The following is a 15342-nucleotide window of genomic DNA, read 5'->3' as shown; positions in this document are numbered from 1 at the left end:
CTGAAAATGCACATTTGAAATATGAGCAGCCTTAGGAAAGTTTGTAAGGGAGAAGAAGAAAAGTACTTCAAGAAAACGTTTCATTAAAGGTTGAATCGCATTACCACAATGATCTGGGATCCTAAAGGCAGTAGCCTTAAATCCTAGATTTGAATTGCATGTTGTAAAGGCACAGATGAAGACTTTTGAACGATTGTAAAATTTCCTATTGCATAATCATGGAGAGGGGGAGAGGAGAGTGGGAGTAATATTTGGTGTTTCATCCAAAAAAGGGTAACGCAGTCTGCAAAGGGGAGTGTGAAACACAATATTAATATTACTTTCTACAAAGGAATATAACAAAGAACAGGCCAGAACATTAGTACTTGATAGAAGGTGAAAGTGTATGGTAAGAGATGTGAAGACAATATACCTCGACAGGCGAAGTATGTAATCTTGAAGTTAGACACTGTGGAGACAAGAATATAAACAAATGCATTAGGTTTGTACAATAATATGCAGCATTGAAAATCCGTGATAGCAGCGGCTCTACGATTACAACAACAACAACAACAACAACAACAACAACATGCATTTTCAGGCCATTTTCCCTGCTGGAGCGGGGGTTAGCCTTGCGGTCCCCATGACAATCTTCTCCATTTTGCCCTATTTTCTGCATCTCTCCTTGTTAACCCCCTTGCCCGCATTTCCTCTTCCACCACCTTTAGCCAAGTCTTTCTCGGTCTTCCCCGTCCTCTATTTCCTTCTACAGACTTGGCATTTAATATGGAATTTTTTTTTTTTCTTGACTTGGGTTTACTTTCTTCACTCAGTATATCAATCTGGTGAGTTTCTTTTACACTTTGGTGATTTATTTGTTAAAAGAACCATGTCACTGATTGTCTGTCACAGCAAGAAGTCAACAACAGGATTATATCACAGGTGGCGTGGCAAAATGTACGGACAGGTGCATTTGATGATTGGCTTCACAGTCGGGTATACAAGGGTTGTTGCGTTCTGTATTAGTGGAAAACTGCTGCACGTCTCCAAAAGTTATTGCCGCTTCCTCTGGAGATGGTCCATCAACTCGACAATGCTGTTTGTCATGGAGTGGTGGATTTACGAAATTACGGCATGAAACAGCGTGCTATTGTTCGGCAGTATGGCATCACTCAAGGTCAGGTGTCAAAGATCCTGAAACGAAATGCTCAGAGGGGTGTCCCTATTCCAATACCGAGGCCAGGACGTCCCCGCAGAACCACAAGGAGGGATGATCGCCAGCTGCACCGGTTAGTCCGCAATGGCCGTACCAAGTCAGCTAATCGGCTTTGGGCTGAGTGGCAGCATCTGACAAATGTGCCTGTATCCAGAAGGCTAGTCAACCAACGACTGGTTCAAGCAGGCTATCGTGCCAGGCGTCCCCTGAGAAAGCCACGACTGACCAGACAACACCGCCAGCGCCGATTGCAGTGGGCCAGAGAGCACCGTCAATGGCAGCCAGGACACTGGAATCACGTGATCTTCAGTGACGAGTCTAGATTTCTGGTCTATCGTCAAGATGGCCGCGTCCGAGTGCGCAGACAAGTGCATGAAGCCTACAACAAAGATTGTATAGTGCCAAGAGTCCAAGCTGGAGGTGGTGGGGTGACCGTTTGGGCTGCTTTTCATGCAGGGGGCAAAACGGACCTGGTTGTTCTGAATGGAAACCTGAACCTGTTCCAGTACAGGGCCATTCTGGAAGAAACATTGCTTCCATTTGCTCGTGCAGCCTTTCGAGGAAACTTTGTCTTCCAAGATGACAATGCACGGCCTCATCGTGCTCGCATGATCCAACACTTTCTTGCTGACCGTGGTGTACAGCATATGGAGTGGCCTGCCATGTCCCCAGATATGAATCCGATAGAGAACTTGTGGGCAGAATTAACGCGTCAAATCGACCACTTGGACCAGCAGCTGACCTCTGTGCGTGAATCGCAGCAGGCTATTGTCACTGCATGGCAAGCGATTCCTGTCCAAACCTTGGCAAATCTCGTGAACAGCATGCCTCAACGTGTACGTGCTCTCCTGAATACTTGTGGGGTTTACACGAAGCACTGAAATGTAATTTTACTGTCCGTAATCCCAGTCGTAATTTAACTTTTGTTTTTATTTTAAAAAATTTTGGCTAATGTGCAAAATAAAGAGATACTTCTGGAAAACGTACAGAAGTTTAACACAGTACTGTCCATGAATTGAGTTCGATATCAGTTTACATCACTTTCGAGGATCAATTTATTTGTTTCGAAATGTCAAATGTGGTTTTTGTTTCTTTTAAAGGTCACATTAACAAAATCTAGAATAATTTCAACATAATTCCAATGAACTTTTGGTTCTAAGACATCTTGAAAAGTAAGTTCACCCCCACAAAAAAAATATTCCATATTAAATGCCAAGTCTGTACATTCATTTCCATCACTCTTCTCAACCAGTCACTTTCATCCTTCCTCAACACATGAGGAACACAACACATGAGTGGCTCGACGATTGAAGAACGCATATTGACGAATACGTTGTCAGGGATGCATTTTATCTTGTGACCACTCAAATACTCTGGAAAATGTCGCACAGAACCTGGCACTGAATCATTCTGTCATGGGAATGATGATGCACAAACAGATCCATTGGATGCATGAGCTATGTACCATTATTAAACGGACACGCAATGTAATAAACATATGCAACAAAGACGTAACTGTACCAGAGATAAATCTCAAGTTACACAGGGATGACAAGACATTGTGGACATCCCTTATATCATGCAAGATTAAAGTAAAAGGATTAATAATTAATACTTCGTTGCTGTGGCAGACCTAACGGGAAGCACCCGTCTGGCCACCTGACTCATTACTGCAAATAGGACAGTTGGGGATGTGGAACCTGGGAACCATTTCCAACAAAATCAGACAACAAAAGCCAAGTGAGATGGAAAATGAATATGCATCTCATGAAAAGCTCCTTTGGGGAGTGCAGGCCCACTAGCTTGCAGCACATACGGTACGCTTGGATGGTATCTCTAGCTTTGGTGTTGTCACCCAGCAATAATGGGACAACCGAGGGCCATCCTTCAGAAGTGGCCAAATATACCCACAAATAAGGGAGCAAAACTGACCAATTAAATTTCTTTCTAATGCACAAGATGTGTAACGATTTAGTGTGACATAATACAATTCGGCATTTCATCTTAATGAGCAAAGCTGTTTGTGTGTTACATTTGAATAACCACCGTTTAGAGGCCATTTTTCCCCGCAAAGCGGGGGTTGGCCTTTTCGGGGACCGTGGTAGTTGTTGTTTTTTGGTCCCCTTTTTGAAGCAATGTTTTACGGCCGGATGCCCTTCCTGACGCCAACCCTTTTTGCCGCCTTCAACGACAAACAGGGAATTACCAGTGAACTGGTACTCAATTAGCCGACCTCGGAAGGATGACAGGCTGAGTCAACCCCCCTGGCATTAATTCGGCGATCGACCGAGATTCGAACACCAGGATCCTAGGATCCTAAGCCGGCACCCTAGCCGCTAGCCCAACACCAGGGATGTTACATTTGAATGTCCAATGAAAATTCGAACTCAAATCTCCAAACATCATGAAATTATCAAATTAGTGTTTTAAATCTCCCAATAGCACCCAAAAGCCACGATTCAAACTGCATTGTTTGTCGAGAAAACCCAGCGCTGCCTTCCTTCTGTCTCTCTCGGTCTCTCCTATTCCCGTCGCTCCGAGACCTAGACCTGCGTCCTTTTCATCTTGATTCTCTGCTGGGGGCCAATATGGAATAAGAAGGCCTATTTGAACACATATTGTCTTGTTGGGGGCTATATGGGGTTTTTTTTTTTTTTTTTTTTTTTGTTTTGTATACAAGATCGAGGCTCGTGAAAGAGCTAACATTAATCACACAAAAAGACAAACCGACACACAAAACACAAAAAACAAAGGGAGCGGCAGACAAGATGGGGAGAGAGGGGGAAGGACACAAAAGAGAGGGGGAAGAGGGGGAAGGACACAAACACAACATTTGAGAGCAGGGACATCGGGAGGACTTGGGGGGAGGTGGGAGAGGATTAAAACATATGAACACTGCAAGGACTCTGGGGTGAATTACCGGGGGTAGAAAAGATCAAGGTTTTCGATGGGGGAAGATAAGAGATGGTGGTGAACAGCTGTTTTAAAGACCTGGAGGGAGGAGTGGGATTGAAGGGAGTGGGGGAGTTTGTTCCAGAGGCGGGAGAAAAGGGGAATGAAAGAGTGAAGGTGAGCAGAGAGCCTAGACTTTGGCAGTTTAACCATAAGAGGGTTGCAGGCAGATCTTGTGCGACCTGAAGGAATATTGGGGGGACAGAGCACAGAGAGAGCTGGGGGAGCAAGGCCGGAGAGGAGTCGGTAGAAGACAGAAAGACCACCAACCTGCCTGCGGTGAGTGAGTGAAAGGCCCTCGGCGTTGACTACATCGCAGGAGATTCCAATGATTCTGAAAGCTTTGGCCTCAACAGCGTGAAGCCGAGCAAGGTGTGAGGCAGGAGCACCAGCCCAGAGGGGGGAACAGTATTCCATTGAGCTGCGGATGAAAGCCTTGTATGTGGTGAGGAGCTCAGGTGTGCCAAGGAAGGACTTCGCACGACGGAGGATGCCCAGTCGGCGACTGGCTTTGGAGGCCAGCTTGGAAATGTGGTTTTCCCAAGAAATATCATGGCAGATAGTGAGACCCAAAAGCTTGAGCGACAGAACTTCTTGGAGAGGATTGTTGAGAAAGTAGATGGGAGGGTTGTCCAGTCGGTCCTTTCGGAGAGACATTGTAAGAGTGTGAGATTTGTCAAGATTGAAAGACATGTTCCACTTGTTTGACCAGTCTGTGATTTTGTCCAGGTCTGCAGAAAGTGAGGAGGCTGCAGACTGCCGATCTGAGGGATGAGGAATGGAGCGACAGAGAGTAGAGTCGTCAGCAAAGAGATAGAGAGGATTTTCAAGAGAGTCAGGGAGATCATTGATGAAGACCAGAAAAAGCACAGGGCCCATAACACTACCTTGGGGAACTCCAGCCTGAACAGGAAGAGGAGATGAGAGAAACCCATTCAGGGCCACACGTTGACTACGACCAGAGAGGAAGTCCGCCAGCCATGTGTGGAGATTTCCATGGATACCAAAGGAGGAGAGTTTGGAGAGCAGAGCAGGGTGCCAGACCGTATCGAAGGCACGTGAAATGTCAAGGGAGACAGCTCTAATTTCCTGTTTGGCGTTGAGGACCTCCATCCATTGTTGAGAAAGCAGAAGCAGCATGTCCAGAGTAGAGTGACCAGGTCTGAAACCAAATTGATGATCAGAGATTAAGCCATTGGAGAAGAGGAAAGATTTAATATCTGAAGCAATGATGGATTCCATGACTTTGCTGATAATTGGGAGAAGGCTGATTGGTCTGTAGTTGCTGGGATCTGTTTTTGCACCTTTTTTGTGCAAAGCGGTGATGTTGGCTGATTTCCAAGCAGATGGCAGATGACCTTGAGCAAAAGAGAGGGTGAAGAGAACAGAAAGAGGGAGTGAAAGAGCAGAAGAACATGATTTTAGGACCCGTGGGCTGATGCCGTCAGGACCAGTTGCAGAATCAGAGTCGAGGGTTGACAGAAACTTTTCCACCTTGTCAGGAGGAAAGGACACAGAGTCCAGGAGCAGCTGGGTACGACTGGGTACGGTGGGTACAGAGAGGGATGGGTTTGGGACACAAGATTTAGAGGCAAACACAGAGTTGAGGCATTCAGCTTTTTCACGTGCGGAGTCAGCCGTTAAGCCGTTTGAGGTGAGGGAGGGGATGGAGGGGGAACAAACACCAGAAACAGATTTGACCAGACGCCACCAGGATTTGGAAGAGGGAGACAGATAAGAGAGTTCGGTCTTGAGAATGGTGAGATATTGTTTCCTGGCTCTCCTGAGGGTGGACACACACTTGTTTCGGGCTTTGTGAAAGGAAATGAGATTTCCTTCCGTTGGATTTGCTTTCCAGGAGACGAAAGCAAGTTGTTTCAGGGCAACAGCCTCACCACAAGATTCCGTGTACCATGGACGGGAGGAAGGGTATGACAACTGAAGACGAGATGGTATAAATCTGTGCATGAGAGAGAGCAATTTACTTTGAAAGAATTCCCAGGATGAGTTGATGTCAGAGGCGGTAGAGATGGGAGACCAGTCCAGATGATTGATGGCTGCTTGAAGACCGTGCCAGTTGGCCTGAGTGAAATGCCCGACTCGTCGACGCTGAGGAGGCTCTCTGAGAATGGTCAGAGAGATGTCCACTTTGACAAGCACATGATCAGATGAGCCGATTGGAGCAGAAGAAGAGCAGCAGACATTTTCAGGGAAGTTTGTCATAACCAAATCCAGAAGAGAAGATGCTCCGTTGACTGAGATCCGGGTCGGGAAATTGACAGATTGTGTCAGTCCCAGTGAGTCGCAGAAGTCCTTTGCTGAAGAGCCATGGCTGGTGAGAGAGGTACTCACACCCAGCCAACTGGCATGGTGACAATTGAAATCACCACATATGAGGAAGAGAGAGTTGGGATGGGTAGATAGAAATTGGTCCATATTATCAGACAGTGAGATGTAGATGGAGTCATCGCTGATTGGTGGACGGTACAACACACATATGAACAAAAGGTGGGAGCGAAGGGGAAGCCGTAGCCAAAGGTATTCCTGGGGGTGAGGTGGAGAGAGGGCAGTGGAGGGCGAGTGAGGAAGAGAGTTTTTTATAAAGATAGCAACCCCACCTCCAGGACGAGGCTCAGGTCTATCATACCGGAGGGGGGAGTAACCTGGGAGAGATACCAAGGCATCAGAGACATCATGAAGGAGGAAAGTTTCTGTTAAGCAGATCACATCTGGTTTGTCAGAAGCAACCTGTATGGAGAGGTCAGTCAAGTTTGAGCGAAGGCCCCGGATGTTTGAGGTCCATACCGTTAATGAAGAGGAAGGGGGAGCATCGGGTCCAGAACAGGGGGGGGAGGGGTAGGGTAAGATGTGGAAGAGGAGGAAGAGGTAGGGAGAACTGTTGAAGGTGTGTCAGAGATTTCAGAATAGCTTGGAGAAAGGGAAGAATGGGGCGGACAAAAGGTTTGATGGAGATTGGGTGAGGCACAGTGAGGTGTTATTTGAGGAGGGGGAAGAGCAAGGCAGAAGGTTTGGGGAGATGAAGGTGAAAGTTGGAAGGAGGAAGAAGCAGGGAGGATGCTTTGAGGAGGAGGGGTGGGAGGGGAGTCCAGGAGGGGAGGAGCGAGGGAGAGTCTCGGAGGGGAGGGGTGTGGGGGGAGTTTAGGAGGGAGGGGAGGGAAGGGGCAAGGGGGGAGATTTGAAAGGGATGGGTGATGGGGAGGATTTGGAGGGGAGGGGTGAGATTGGATTTTGAAAAGTGTACGATTCATGGGAAACGAACATTTTTTGCAAAATGAGTTTGAGACCTTCGAGTCAAAAATACGTTTGAGGACACTGGAGGAGGGGTGGAGTTCTGGATAGTTTAGGGAATGTAGAAAGGAGGAACTGTAAGAGATGGTATTATATATATTTTTTGGAATGAATAGATTTGGTGAGCAAGACGAAAGCATCCTTTTGTAGGAAAAGAAGAAAAGGGTGTTATAATATATGAGAGAAAATAGTTGTTCAGGGGAGAGATTATACATTTCTAACCGCGTGATCGCGAACGAAGAACGAACGAACAAAAAGAACAACAAATAAACGAATAAGACCTGGGAAGGAAATTGTTTTTTTTTTTTTTGTTTTTTTTTGTGAGTACAGATATTAAACAAGGAGGTACGGGGTGAACGACTGGGACGAAACAGAGAACGAAAATAATTTCAGCGCATTCGACGAATCGCTGAGAGAAAAACAAACCACAAGGTCGGAGACGGTACGGTAGTCTAAGCCTACGAGTACTAGGCCGCAGAATACTCGATACCATTAACCGACGATTGTGTATACATGCACGAAAAATTAGCACCGAAAATTTTCCAAAAGATACGCTATAGGTACATACACCGAAAGATAGATACAGTCTCGACAAAAACACAATTGAGAAATATCACTTAGCTTCGAGAGCGTGAGCGCATGGAGCAGCTTCGAAAAGACGTGACCTCGCCGTCAAAAGACGTGACCAAACAGGATTGAAGACCTGTTTAAGGTCAGGTTGGCCTGCTTGTGTTCGCAAGTGTGTGTGTCGCAAGAGGCGACGAACAGGGTTGGTCGCAGGAAGGGCATCCGGCCATAAAACATTGCTTCAAAAAGGGGACCACGGGGCCCAAAAAAGGCCAACCCCTGCTCTGCAGGGAAAAATGGTCTCTAAAGGTGGTTATATAATTTAAAATAAAAACATATATTGCTCGGTTTTCAAAATAAGTATGGTATGTAACTGCTAACTTAGAAACATGTTAGGCACAAACATCTTTTTAGTAACCTCAGGTTTACAAGCAAAGGTTGAGTAAGAATAAAGCCATTGGTATCTTTTGTGGTTTGAACAATAACCAGATGTACTTTTTACTTCATTAAAATTTCATGATTCTATAGAAATAGCAGTTGGTGGATAACAGCACCCAAAGGCCCAGCGAGCAGCCGAAGATACCAAACTCCTACCTGGTTGCTCTGGTTACCTCTCTCGGGTGTGATTAACAAAGAGTCAGGTTAAAATCGCAGAGCTTACTGTCGGGCAGAATTTGTCGAGCAAAGTGCGTTATTAATCACCATAACAGCACCAGACGATTCTGCAACAGCAATTTTGGAAGCAATCGCCTGGTGAACCATTTTCCTGAATCCGTTTCCAGATACGATCTTTCCTCCAGGTCTTCAGCAGGTTTGATAATAATAATAATAATTCATTTATTTTGTATAGCGCTTTTCATGAAGCCCAAAGGCGCTTTGACAGAGTGCAAAACATAATGCATAACAAAACATGGAAACAACAATTGCAAAAAGACAAGAATCAATAGGAAAATATTTAAAGCAAAAGGAGGGAGAAGGAGAAGTGATAGTCAGGGGTTAAATGCTGTGGGTTGAATGTTGAATGCAGTGCTGAACAGGTGGGTCTTGAGTGATGTTTTGAATGTGGTGTGTGAGGAGGAGTCTCTGATGGTGTGAGGTAGTGAGTTCCAGAGGGTGGGAGCAGCGATGGAGAAGGCCCTGTCCCCCCAGGATCTGAATTTGGTCCGGATGGGGGGGGGGGGGGTCAGGAGGTTGGTACCAGCAGAGCGGAGGTTGCGGGTGGGAGTGTGTCTGGAGAGGAGGTCAGCCAGGTAGGATGGGGCCAGGTTATGGAGGGCTTTGTAGGTCAAGAGGAGGATTTTGTACTGGATTCTCTGGGAGATGGGGAGCCAGTGAAGCTTGTAAAGGACGGGGGTGATGTGGTCACGGGTCCGGGAATGGGTGAGTAGACGGGCAACGGAGTTCTGAATGTATTGGAGTTTATTGGTGATTGTTGAGGGTGAACCATAGAGGAGGCTATTGCAGTAGTCCAGACGGGAGGTGATGAAGGCGTGGATGAGGGTTTCTGCAGCCGTGGAGGAGAGGGATGAGCGGAGACGGGCGATGTTTTTCAGGTGAAAGAAGGCTGTCTTTGTGATCTGTTTAGTGTATTTGTCGAAGGAGAGGGTTTGGTCAAAGATGACGCCAAGATTCCGGATGAGAGGGGAGGTGGATACTGGGATACCGTCGATGTTGAGGGCAAAGTTATGGGTGGATTTTGTGAGCGTTTTTGGGCCAATGATGATTATTTCAGATTTATCACAGTTAAGTTTGAGGAAATTGATTTGAAGCCAGGATTTTATTTCAGAGATGCAGTTTGTCAGGATAGAGTGGGTGTCGGTGGAGACGGACTTGGTGGAGATGAAAAGCTGGATGTCATCGGCGAAGCAGTGGAATTGGAGACCATGACGGCGGATTAAGTGACCGAGGGGGGACAGGTAAAGGATGAAGAGGAGGGGGCCAAGAACTGAACCTTGGGGGACACCTTGGGGGAGGGCAGCAGTGGGGGATTTGCAGTTATTGATGGAGATGAACTGGCGTCTGTCAGAGAGGTATGATTTAATCCATGAGAGGGCAGTGCCGATAACGTTAAAGGTGGATTCAAGTCGGGTGAGGAGGATGGTGTGATCGATGGTGTCAAAGGCAGCGCTGAGGTCGAGGAGGACGAGAATGTTGAGGTTGCCAGCATCAGAGGAGAGGAGAAGGTCGTTGGTGATTTTGAGGAGAGCAGTTTCAGTACTGTGGTTGGAGCGAAATCCGGATTGGAATGTTTCATACAGGTTATTGGCAGAGAGGTGATGTTTGAGTTGAGTGGCTACAGCGCGTTCCAAAACTTTCGACAGAAAGGGTAGTTGATGGGTCTGAAGTAGATGGGTAGATGGGTCTGATGTTGTTTAGGGTGTCAGGGTTTAGACCAGGTTTTTTTAGAATGGGGGTAACAGCAGCAATTTTGAGGGATGGTGGGACGATGCCTGTAGACAGTGAGGAGTTTATTGTTGCAATGATAAGTGGAGAGAGAGCAGGGAGGGAGGCCTTGACAAAGCTGGAGGGGATGGGGTCAAGAGTGCAGGTGGCAGTTTTCATTCCTATGAGGAGTTCAGAGAGGTCAGTAGGGGAGACCGGGGAGAATTGAGACAGGGGAAGGCAGGATAAGGGGCAGGGGGCAGGTGGTTGGAGGGGGAGCGGGTGCGGCGGTGGGCAAGCTGTTGTAGATGTTGTCAATTTTGCATTGGAAGAAAGAAAGGAAGGAGATGCAGTTGTCTACTGTGAATGACTGGGTGGTGGTGTCCAGGGGGCGGAGGAGTTTGTTTATTGTCGAGAAGAGTGCTTTTGGGTTTCCGGAGCCAGAGTGGATAATTTGAGAGTAGTAGGCGGAGCGGGCGTGGGAGAGGGTATCTTTGTAGTGTTGTAGGTGGTCCTTGTAGGCTTGGGAGTGAACTGTGAGACCTGTTGATGCCCTCATGATCTCTCCCATTTATACTTCACTGCACACATACCGAGACCCTGTGTCCCCTTTCATCTGCACCTTCTCTCCACATGCTGAGATGCAGACACAAACAGAACATATGGCTTTTGGCCCATTTACCCAGAGCGTTTGACGCTTGTATTAAAATGGACAATTTTCCATGCATTTTCCTATTGCCACCGAATATTTACCTATGCCACCAAAGGTGGATGAAGGTTATGTTTTCAACCCTGTCTGTCTGTTTGTTTGTCTGTGAGCAGGATATCTCAAAAAGTTGTGGAAGGATACCGACAAAATGTGGTGGACAGGTTGGGGGTGTGATAAGGATGAATAGATTAGATTTTGGTGAAGATCGGAATCCGATGTTTTTTTATGTTACAAGTGATTTGTCACCATTGAGAGATGGGGCCAAAAACGATGTAAAAAGCATAATATTTCAAAACGTTGTGGACGGATTATGGCAAAACTTGGTGGGTGTGTTGGGTGGTTGACAAGAACAAGTCGATTCGATTTTGGTTCAGGTGGGATACACAACGTAAACTGTTCAGCCTGGCAGAGGGAGGTATGCGCTCCACTGAATGCTGATCTAGTTTAATACTGTTACCGATCAGGCTTAGATGGTAAATGTGAACAACAACAACAACATGCATTTTAAGGCCATTTTCCCTGCTAGAGCGGGGGTTAGCCTTGCGGTCCCCATGACAATCTTCTCCATTTTGCCCTATTTTCTGCATCTCTCCTTGTTAACCCCCTTGCCCGCATTTCTTCTTCCACCATCTTTAGCCAAGTCTTTCTCGGTCTTCCCCGTCCTCTACTTCCTTCTACATTCATTTCCATCACTCTTCTCAACCAGTCACTTTCATCCTTCCTCAACACATGACCAAACCATCTCAACCTGTTCCTCTTCACAACATCAATCACAGGCTCTATTCCCATCATTTTTCGCAATTCATCATTTGTCTTCCTCTCTCTCAATGATACTCCGCACATCCATCGAACCATTCGCATTTCCACCCTTTCCAACCTTCGTTGCTGCTCTACGTTCATTACCCATGTCTCGCTCCCATAAATCATAACACTTCTCACACATGCAGCATACACCTTGCCCTTCAGCTTCAACGACACTCCCCTCCTCATCAGCACGCCACTCAGTTCCTGAAACGTCTTCCATGCACATCTCACTCTAGCAACCGTTGCCGAGTCTGATCCACCTTCTCCATTCAGTATGTCTCCGAGGTAGCAAAATGTTTTCACACCTTCCAGCTTCACTCCGTCTCCAAGATCCAACTCAACAATTCCTCCATCTGCACCTCCGTCTGTGCACACCCTACATTTGAATGTAGCTGCCACACTGGTTAATGACCCTCTCAGACCACTACATTTTTGATGAACCCACTCAGCGCACATTGTACATTGAATGGAGTTCACTCCGACACCCTTCCTGCACACAGCACAGGGCCACTTCCCAGTTCTTTCCACCTCACCACATGTTTACCACTTGCCATCACCTTCGTCTTTCCGATATTCACCTTCAGACCTTTTGTCTCCATACATTCCTTCCACTTGTTCATCTTTTCCTTCAGTCCATCCATACTTTCCGCAATCAACACCAGATCATCTGCATACAACAATTCCCACGGTAAACCCTCCTTTACGTTCTGGAGGAGATTCTCCTAGATGGTAAATGTTACATAGATTAGAATAGTTACAGTGCCCATGTAAAGTCTAAACCCCCTTTAAATTTTTTCACCTTAAATTGCCTTATACCATGGAATAAAATTGCATTAAATCAGACTTTTTCCACCTTTATTTACATATTGTCAAGTCCGTGGCCGATGAAGACCGGCCTCAGACGAATATCCGCACGTTGTTACTCCGAGGTGTATACCTGAACTTGGTGGGATTATTTTGTCGCATGCGCGGGAAGGACCCGAAGCCTTAGCTGAACGGACGGCCGCCACGGGGTTTATTCCTCGACCCACAAACAAGTAAACGAACATGACACAAAAGTAAAATGCAACAAATAATGATTTAATGAAAATAAATGCAAGGTTCACAAAACGAAATTGAAGGTAAACTTGATTCATAAATTGAGGCGTCTCCACTCGGACACAATTACACGACGGGAAAAATAAACGAAAAGAGAAGAATGGTTTGGTGAGTCAGCCGATACTCAGCTCTAACGATGACGAGCGTGAACGGTCCCCGAATCTACGCGCGGGAGCGCACAAGATGGCGCGAATCGCCACACGGCATCTTAACCACGAAGCGGCGGAAAAACGTGTCCGGAGAGCACCACCACTCGGGAACACCTTCCTCCTCCGGTCGTTCCTTGCTCCCCGAGGCTCCGATTAGTCTCTCAGGCACAAGCGACACGAAGCACAACCATCCTTTTCAAAGCCAGAAGAAAAGAAGAGAGAGGACCAAAATCCGACAACACACCACTAAGCCAGTCCAAGAGAGAGAAGACGGATTCTTTCTCTTCATTACGATCACACACGAGCCAGGAACAGCCAAGCCAGGGACAAAGGACAAAAGCGACCGCCCAATCAAATCGCCAGAACCAGAGAGAGCCAAAAATGTGACCGCCTGCACCCAGCACCAGAATGAGAGAGAGAGAGGAGGGAGGGCGCACCCTCCTTTTTCCCTCGCTGACATCACTCCAACCAATCATCCCCTTCTGGCGAGGCCTCACGACCTGCTTGACACTCAATGATGAAGCTCGGGGTGTGGCCTGCCAGCTACGATCCTTAGAGGCAGAGTCTAGTCTCCTTCGGGAATGTTCGACTGACGTTGTGAGGCAGGGTTTACTTGCCGACTGTCAAATGTTCGGGTCTCTGTCGGCATGACGGTGTTGTGGGTGAATGACGGCCCTTTTTAGATTAAATTAAAACGTAGGGGAAAATCACAGGAGGCAATTATATACTGGGAATTACTAATCTTACGCCCTAGAACTAATTAACACAAAACCACCCTCTGTGTGGCGACATGTAAACACCCTTAAGCTCAACGTTTACCCTGCTTACGAACATCAAAATGGGCTTTCTTCCTGCTTAAACAGGTAAACTTCCTGTTTACCCTGCTTACGAACTAAGCCATCCTACCTTTCCTATGAGATTCATACCTACCCCCACAAACGTAACAATATTGTAACCCACAACTTCAAGCGAAAAACAAATTCTACAAATTTCATAAAATTAATTTAAAATACAAAATTAGAATATCTTGGTTGGATAAGTTTTGGTTGAACGCATTTGAAGGTATGACCGAAGACTTGAACATTTGAGGGTTGGTGGTCTTTCTGTCTTCTACCGACTCCTCTTTGGCCTTGATGCCCCTGCTCTGTCTGTGCTCTGCCCCCCAAATATTCCTGCAGGATGCACAAGATTTGCCAGCAACCCTCTTCTGGTGAAACTGCGAAAATCAAGACTCTCTGCTCACCTCTACTCTTTCATTCCTCGTTTTCCCCGCCTCTGGAACAATCTCCCACACTCTCTTCAATCCCTCTCCTCCCTCCAAGTCTTTAAAACAGCTGTTCACCACCATCTCTTATCAGCCATCCAAAAATCCCCAACCATCCCCCATCCAAAACATTGATTTCTTTCTACCCCCGTTAAAACACCCCAAATCCCCCTCTTTCAATCCCCAACTTCTTTCCTGAAACTCCTCGTAGTGTTCATTTGCTTTGTACCGTGTACCCCTCCCTCCTCCCCAGCCCTACCCCTTCCATAAATCTACCGACTTCCTTTTTCTCTACTGTTGTTGTGCTTGTGTGCTTCCCTCTCTCCCCGTCTTGTCTCCCGTTCCCTTCATTGTATGTTTTATGTGTCCGTGCATGTTTTCATGTTCAATGTGTTAGCTCTTACACGAGCCTCGATTCTGTATACAAAAATAAAATAAATAAATAAAAGTCTCCAAGGCAACAAAAGGTGAAAAATTTGAGAAAGCTCTCATCTTACCTGCCCCAATCAAGTTAATATCTAAGCCATGTCTTTCACCCTCCCTCATTTTCTGAAACGTTCTCTGATACCAATCTGTCCATGTATAAATTTCAACTCTAACAGCTGCAGCGATCTGCAGGAAGGTGACTATGCAAAACGTCGTGACATGCAAGGACATACTCATACATGGACCGATGGCATGCCAAACGGTGAGTATCCGCGTGTGATATGGAAAATCCCCATAGTACATGGGTGAAACGATGAAATTGACATTTTAAATTTTTTCTTGTTCCAAGCTGGCATTCAGCATTGTTTGTTCAGGCATGGGGTCCTGCATTTGACCAGCATGGAGGCCGGCTGAGATTTTTCCAAAAAGGGCAGAGATTAATCATTTTCCCCGAAATGCGTGATTTCAAACAATAACAAAATAAAAG

General features: G+C 46.4%; 2 protein-coding genes across 3 annotated transcripts in view; both read right to left on the bottom strand.

The window, feature by feature from the left end:
• The window catches only part of PUS3 (pseudouridine synthase 3), a 212365-nt gene that overhangs the window by 82834 nt on the left and 114189 nt on the right, over positions 1 to 15342 (bottom strand). The window lies entirely within an intron of this gene.
• The window catches only part of GSTP1 (glutathione S-transferase pi 1), a 78955-nt gene that overhangs the window by 46486 nt on the left and 17127 nt on the right, over positions 1 to 15342 (bottom strand). For both annotated transcript variants that reach the window (XM_078776446.1, XM_068113480.2), the window contains one exon: positions 413 to 448. In XM_078776446.1, coding sequence (XP_078632572.1) covers positions 413 to 448 — 36 coding nt within the window. The remainder of the gene's footprint in view (positions 1 to 412; positions 449 to 15342) is intronic.

This window comes from Myxine glutinosa, chromosome 4 (assembly GCF_964187855.1).
Source record: "Myxine glutinosa chromosome 4, kmMyxGlut1.1, whole genome shotgun sequence".
NCBI lineage: Eukaryota > Metazoa > Chordata > Myxini > Myxiniformes > Myxinidae > Myxine > Myxine glutinosa.
The sequence above is the reverse complement of the archived record's forward strand: the minus strand, read 5'-3'. Positions and strand labels throughout refer to the sequence as shown.